The 6,629-nt window shown below is 44.6% G+C and overlaps 1 protein-coding gene across 1 annotated transcript in view; it reads right to left on the bottom strand.

The window, feature by feature from the left end:
- The window catches only part of Tdrd9 (tudor domain containing 9), a 100,862-nt gene extending 98,094 nt beyond the window's left edge, over positions 1 to 2,768 (bottom strand). The window contains exon 1 of the mRNA XM_028764561.1: positions 2,554 to 2,768. Within this exon, the coding sequence (XP_028620394.1) occupies positions 2,554 to 2,768 (215 nt within the window). The remainder of the gene's footprint in view (positions 1 to 2,553) is intronic.
- Positions 2,769 to 6,629: the final 3,861 nt, after the last annotated feature.

Genomic DNA, 6,629 nt, shown 5'->3' with positions numbered 1-6,629 from the left:
ACTGGGTATGTGTGTGACTTCCACATGCTAGGAACACTGCACTGGGTGTGTGTGTGTGTGCATGTGTGTGTGACTTCCACATGCTAGGAACACTGCACAGGGTATGTGTGTGACTTCCACATGCTACGAACACTGCACTGGGTGTGTGTGAGCTTAGAGTCCAGGAAGGCACTGCAGGGAAATGCCATCCCCACTAGCACCACTCAGAAAAGCATTGCTAGTAACTGGCTAGGCATGTAAGCTAAAATGATTATGCACTCTGACAAGTTACAAGTCGAACTCTGTAATGACATGCCTACCTTTTCTCATTTCACTGCTCTGCAAATTCACTGTCAATTCAACAAGTCTTAGTCCATAAAGAACTGAAGAGTTTTAAAAATTGCTTCTTAGAAATTATAATGACAGTTGAATCAATTAGCTTAGTTTCTGATAAAGTCAACAAATATTTAGTTCCAATGTCAAAATAAATGAATTAAAACATTACATTTCCCCAGAGAAGTCTAAAGCGGTTGCAGAACCTTAAGCAGAGGCTATGGAGCAAAACCATTTACCAGAGTAACTCAAAGAAGTAAAGTAAAACATATAAACAAAGTAGCCCCTCTGTGTCCCCTGGGCTCCTTCAAAAAGCCCAATTACCAAAGATGTAAAGGTTGTACTTGACTCTACAGAGGACTGAAGCAATGCTAACAGGAAGAACTTTTAAAACTTAAAACACTGGCAGCAAGATGGCTTGGAAGGACGGGCACTTGCCACACAAGCCTGATGACCCTACTCTCATCCTTAGAAACCCCACACACACATGCACACACACGCACACACCTATATATCATAGAAATACTTATGCCCAGAAACCCCACATATACACACACACACATACACACACACCTATATATCATAGAAATACTTATGCCCAGTTCAAGGTCAAATTGGGCAAAATCGTAAAACACTGTCTCAAAATAAATGTTTATTGAAAACAAAGGCTCCTCAACTGCAGATGGCACTGGATTTAGAGTGGGAGCAGAGAGGCCCCAGCTGGGGTACCACACACTGTGCTGGGTTCTACTTACCACAGGCATGTCTTCTAAACAGAAGGTATCCCTCCAGCCTAATATCCACCTTCATACGCAACTGAAAGCAGCTTCTCAACCCAAAGGCAGTGAGAGGTGAAAGGTTAATGAAATTGGAGAGACAGCTTCATGGATAAAAGTACTTGCTGCTCCTCCAAAGAACCAGAGCTCAGTTCCCAGGGTGTGAATTGGGCAGCTTATAACCGCCTGCAACTCCCAATTCCAGGGATCTGGCTCCCTCTGTTGGCCTCGATGGGTACCTACACACATACATCTCAGACCCACAAATGCATAACCGTAAAACAGGAAAACTGAACACGGTACCAGCATGCAAACTCCTTGCTATTCATCTACTGAAATGTACAAACGTACTGAAAACTCACGTCTTCACAAAAACCTTCACACAGACGTCTACAGAAGCTTCAGTCATAACTGCCAGAACGTAGCAACAACCCAGTAGATAAGTTTGTTACATTCAGCCAGTTAGGATCTCAGTCTATGCTAAAAGTACCATGAACAGACAGAACTTCAACTTCACGTTACTAGGTGGAAGCAGCCAGTGTCAGAGGGCTACAGACTGTGGTTCAGAAAACATGACATTCCGGAGAAGGGAAACAAACAAACGAACAAACAAAAACCATTGTCGAAAGTGAAGGAATAGTAAAAACAGGTGGAACACAGTGATTTCGCAGGCAGTGATACCAGGAGGGCAACGAATGTGCACCGCCACGTGTCCAAATCCACACCATGTGTGGAACTACACCGATGATGTGTGTATCTTAACAACAGGGGTGACTCTGCACAAAGTTCCTAGCCACCTATGGCTAACTTCGAAAATCAGAGTCTGAGAAGTCCAGGTGGGTCAGAGAGACGGGAGGAGGGGTGTATAATGATGGTTTGGCAGAGGACCTGAGTTCTAATCCCAGCACCCAGGTCACGTGGCTCACAACGACCTTTTACTCCAGCACTAGTTTCCCTCCCCCCACATACACACCTCAAAAAATAAACCTTTAGAAAGGAGGGTAGACAGAGTCTGCATCAGTGAGATGCCTGAGCTGATTGCACTTATCAGCAATCCTGACGACCTGAGTTCAATCCCCAGGAGCTGACATGGTATAACAAGGTATCCTAGCACACAGGTGTATACACACACACACACACACACACCGAAATCCTTGCGATGAAATTTTTAAAGCAGTCTATGAATCTGGGGCTGCGGACATACCCCTGTAATCTCAGGACTTGAGGAAACGGAGGCCATTGGCTAAAAAATTCAAGGTTATCCACGGAGGCATAAGTTGAAGCCAGGCTGAGCTACACAGAACTCTTTCAAAACAAAGACAAAAAACAGGCTGCGGATTAAAATAAACCAATTACCAAATCCTTGGGATGCTCGGCTTCTTGCAAAAACCTAGCAGAGCACCTACTGACTGAGAGCTCTTCACCTTCCTGAGGGACCCTCCTGATCCCCTCCTGGGCTCCCTACCTCCCGAAGGCTGGTCTGGCTGGTGCTGTGGCCTTTTCTGGAACCTGGGCCTGGGCTGTAGGGGCCTCACCGGCGACCTCCTCTGAGTGCTGTCCCTCCTCCCGGGGCGCCTCCGCAGGGAAGGCGGGCGGCAAACCCAGAAGCTCCACATTGGTCACCGTCTTTCCTATGGTGAACCAGTCGTTTATCTGGTCGACCGTGAGCTTACGCAACATCCTCGGTGCCCAAGAGCTGCCTCAACTGCCCAGCTCCAATGGTGGCAAAGCCTTAAGATCACTGCCCCGCCCAGCACCGCAACGACCGTTCCAGAAGCCCCTACCCCCACCCCTCACTGAGGCCATCCAATCAGATTGTGCCACGCAGAGAGGGTGGGGCCAGGCCCTGCGTGCACGTGGGGGCCTCGTGGCTTCCGGAGCACACACGAGGCCTGTGAGCTGACGTCAGGTGACCTGGACAGGCACGTGTTTATGAAGACCAGCGTCTTGTGGTTTTGCTGTCGGAGTCTGCTGCTAGTATTTACTGGACCCACTTGATACTCCGCGTTTGGTTGCTATCCCTGGGGAGGCCTCCCCTTTTCTAAAGGGAAGAGGGGGAGCTAAGACACGGGACTGGGGAGGAAGGAGAGGAAAGTGCAGTTTGGATGTAATATCTGAAAGAAAAACTAACAAAAAACATAATAATTTAAGAAAATATTTACTGCATCCCTGCTACCAGCCTGGCCTAGTGTCCCTCAAGGACTAAATTCAACTGGAACTGGACTGCAAACCACAGAGATTATAACTTTATGCCTACAGGGACACCAGAGCGGTCACTCTACCATGGTCTCACTGCTGCTTAACTAGGGCAACTCTTAGTGTTCCCTTCTCACATGACCCAAAGATCAGGCAATTTTTAGAGCTTGTAAGCTCTAGGTCATGCGAAGACTATTGGGTAGCTCTTAGACCTTGGCCTTTGGGGCAGATTTGGCTTAATTCACAGAGCAGCTTGAGGTTCTGAGAGAATACAGATGCAAAGTGCTAACAACACTTCCCAATGAAGGATCTGCTAAACAGCACTCTCCATAAAGCAAGAGAAACCGCTTAAGTTTTTCCCACATTTTAGCCTCAAAATGCAACATTAGGTGCTTTGAAATTTTAGATGATTTACAGTGTTTTGGACTTGAAATTACATTAAAAGGCTGTTGATTTCCTGGTTCGAAACATCTTCGAATAGCTTACTATGTTGCTCCTTGTGGTAGTTCGCAACTGTAATCCTAGCAGTTGGGAGCCTGAAACAGTTTGCCAGCCTGAGCAACAGAGTAAGAGATTAGAGAGAGAGAGAGAGAGAGAGAGAGAGAGAGAGAGAGAGAGAGAGAGAGAGAAGAAAATAGTCAAAATAAAATACTCTTTTTGAAACAGCTTTTGTTTATGGTTTATATCTGTCTACAGGAAATCACAACCAAAAAGTTTTATGTATTCGCCCAAATGATTTTTAGCTGTCAGTTTGGCACAGCCCAGAGTTATCTGAAGAAGTCTTGACCTTCTTCAGATAGGGATTGTCTGAGGGTACTGCCCAGATCAAACTGGAATGTGACCGTGTCTGTCAGACATTGTCTTGATTGACGAGTGATGTGTGAAGGTCCACTGTGGGTGGCACCATTCCTAGGCAGGCGGAGCTGGGCATCCCTCCTCCATGGCTCCTCCCTCTACTCCTGCCTGAAGTTCCTGCCTTGTTGTCTTACCTCAGTAATAGATTGTGAGGGGTTTTGTTGTTGCTGTTTTAACCTTTTTTTTTTAAGATTTATTTATTTATTTCATGTATGTGGGTACCCTGTCGCTATCTTCAGACACACCAGAAGACGGCATCAGATGACCATTACAGATGGTTGTGAGCCACCATGTGGTTGCTGGGAATTGAACTCAGGACCTCTGAAAGAGCAGTCAGTGCTCTTAACCACTGAGCCACCTGTCCAGCCCTAGATTGTGACTTTTAAGTGTAAGCTGAACTTAACCTTTCCTTTCCAAATTCCTCTAATCAGAATATTTTATTGCAGGGACAGAGATCAAAATAAGACAGTACCGATTAACTTAAAGTAGCAATTAAAAACTCACTTGACCTCGAGCAGTATTAGCTTATGATAATCACTATACGTCCGAAAGGCTCATGTGGAAGAGCAACGCTTAAATTTTTATATTTTATATAAATTTTATATAAATTCTTACATACATCAAAATTTTATATTTTTATTTACAGGTATGTACAAGTGTATGTTCTGTGTGAACGCAGGGCCCATAAGAGCCAGGGGAGGACAATTGACCATCCCGGAGCTGGAGATAACGGTGGCTGTGAGCTGCCCAACATAGGTGCTGGATACTCTGGTAGAGCAACTGCTGCCCTTAACTGCTGAGTCATGTTTCCAGCCCCAGAGTGACACTTAGAGCTCTTCACTCACCAATCCCTTAGTGTCTAACTGAATGGAAGATAGCAGCTTTTCTGTCGCTGTGTTAACACTATATGACATCACATGCCCCATAGCCTCTGGAAAATTCCATTGGGCACGTGAGAAAGTTCTAGCAAGAAAAAGGCAAATATTACTACTGTGATGAAAGGTTCTGGTCCTCTGAGGCCTTAGAAACCACTAAACCTGGGGGATCGATGCTCTGAAATAGCAAACTTCCCAAGTGTTGTATGCAGCTTCGTTAGACCCAGACCCCCCTTCCCTTCAGAGCGGGACTGTGGTCACCGCACTTCACTCTCCTCTGCCTTCCCCACCCTTCCACCAGAGCTCATTTTTCTCTGGCCTGAATGAGTTTACTGTGGCTCTGTTAGTAATCATTCCGTTCGTCTCAACTTGTTCAAAACTAGACTTCACCTTTACTAAATGCTAGTTTTCCTATGAAGAGAATTCCAGAAGGACAGTTATTTAACATTACTAGGTGTTGGGATCTTTTTGTTTGGCAGTGCTTGAAATGGAACCCAGGGTCCTCACACATGCTAAGCAAACGCCCTTCCGCTGACCTTCAGCTGTGGTCTTCGTCTTCAGTTTTATCATGTGACGTCCAGACTTTTCATTTCTCTGTCTGCTTGGTTTCACTAAGACTTTTTTGAGCCTTTGATTTTTTTTATATCCCTTTTAGAAAATTCTCAGTCAGCAATTAGCTCTTCAAATATTTCTTCAAATATTCTTCATTGATTTCTAAGTCCCAGTTATTTGTATGGTCAAGCAGAAAGCTCAGTTGTAGAATTTCTATCTTGTTCTAGGGCCCAGATTCATCCCCAGTACCACGAGAGAAAAGCTGGATAGAGTGGCTGACTCTTGTAATTCTAGCACTAGAAACTGAGGCAGGAGAATTGTCATGAGTTTGAAACCATACTTAGACACAGGCAAAACACTGATGCATAAAATAATAGCAATTTAACTAGAACAACAAAGTAGCATTATCTAGACCGTTCCGTTCACTGGGTAAAAGTGCCTGACAACCTGATGCCCGGGACCTCCACATGGATGCCATGTCACTTGGGATTGTTCCCCACTCTCATCCATATAATAATATTTGTTAAAAGAGAAAAATAAAGAGAAAAGGAGGAAGGAGAACAGTACCAGCTGCCCTGGGCTGAGGGAGTGGGCTCACTTTTCCGTGTGATGGCTTTGTCTTGTTTGTCTGTATTTCTGATTAGTTTCTTCTGTGTTCTGCTTCAGTAATTACAAAACATACCTAATTTGTTTTAATCCAATAGGTGGCTTTCTGTTTTCAGTTTCTGTTCAGATTTTAGTCACTTCTTAAACAGAAGTCTGGGGCTAAAGAGATGCCTTAGTGATTCACAGCATTTGTTGCTCTTCCGAAGGACCCAGGTTCAAATCCCAGCACCAGTGTGTTAGAACACAACCATCCATGATTCCAGTTGCTGGGTATCAAATGCCCTCTTCTAACTTCTGAGAGTGAACAGGCACATACTTGGTACACAGACCTAGATGTGAGCAAAACACTCATACACATAAAAAAATCTTTTTTTTTAAACTAAAAATAGCAAGAACTATTTTTGTTCATTTGTTTTGGTTTGGTTTTGTTTTAAAACTCGGTCTCAGGATGCTCTTA

This window comes from Grammomys surdaster, unplaced genomic scaffold, assembly GCF_004785775.1.
Source record: "Grammomys surdaster isolate TR1022 unplaced genomic scaffold, NIH_TR_1.0 144, whole genome shotgun sequence".
In the NCBI taxonomy this organism is placed as follows: Eukaryota; Metazoa; Chordata; class Mammalia; order Rodentia; family Muridae; genus Grammomys; species Grammomys surdaster.
This window is presented reverse-complemented; position numbering and strand designations above follow the sequence as displayed.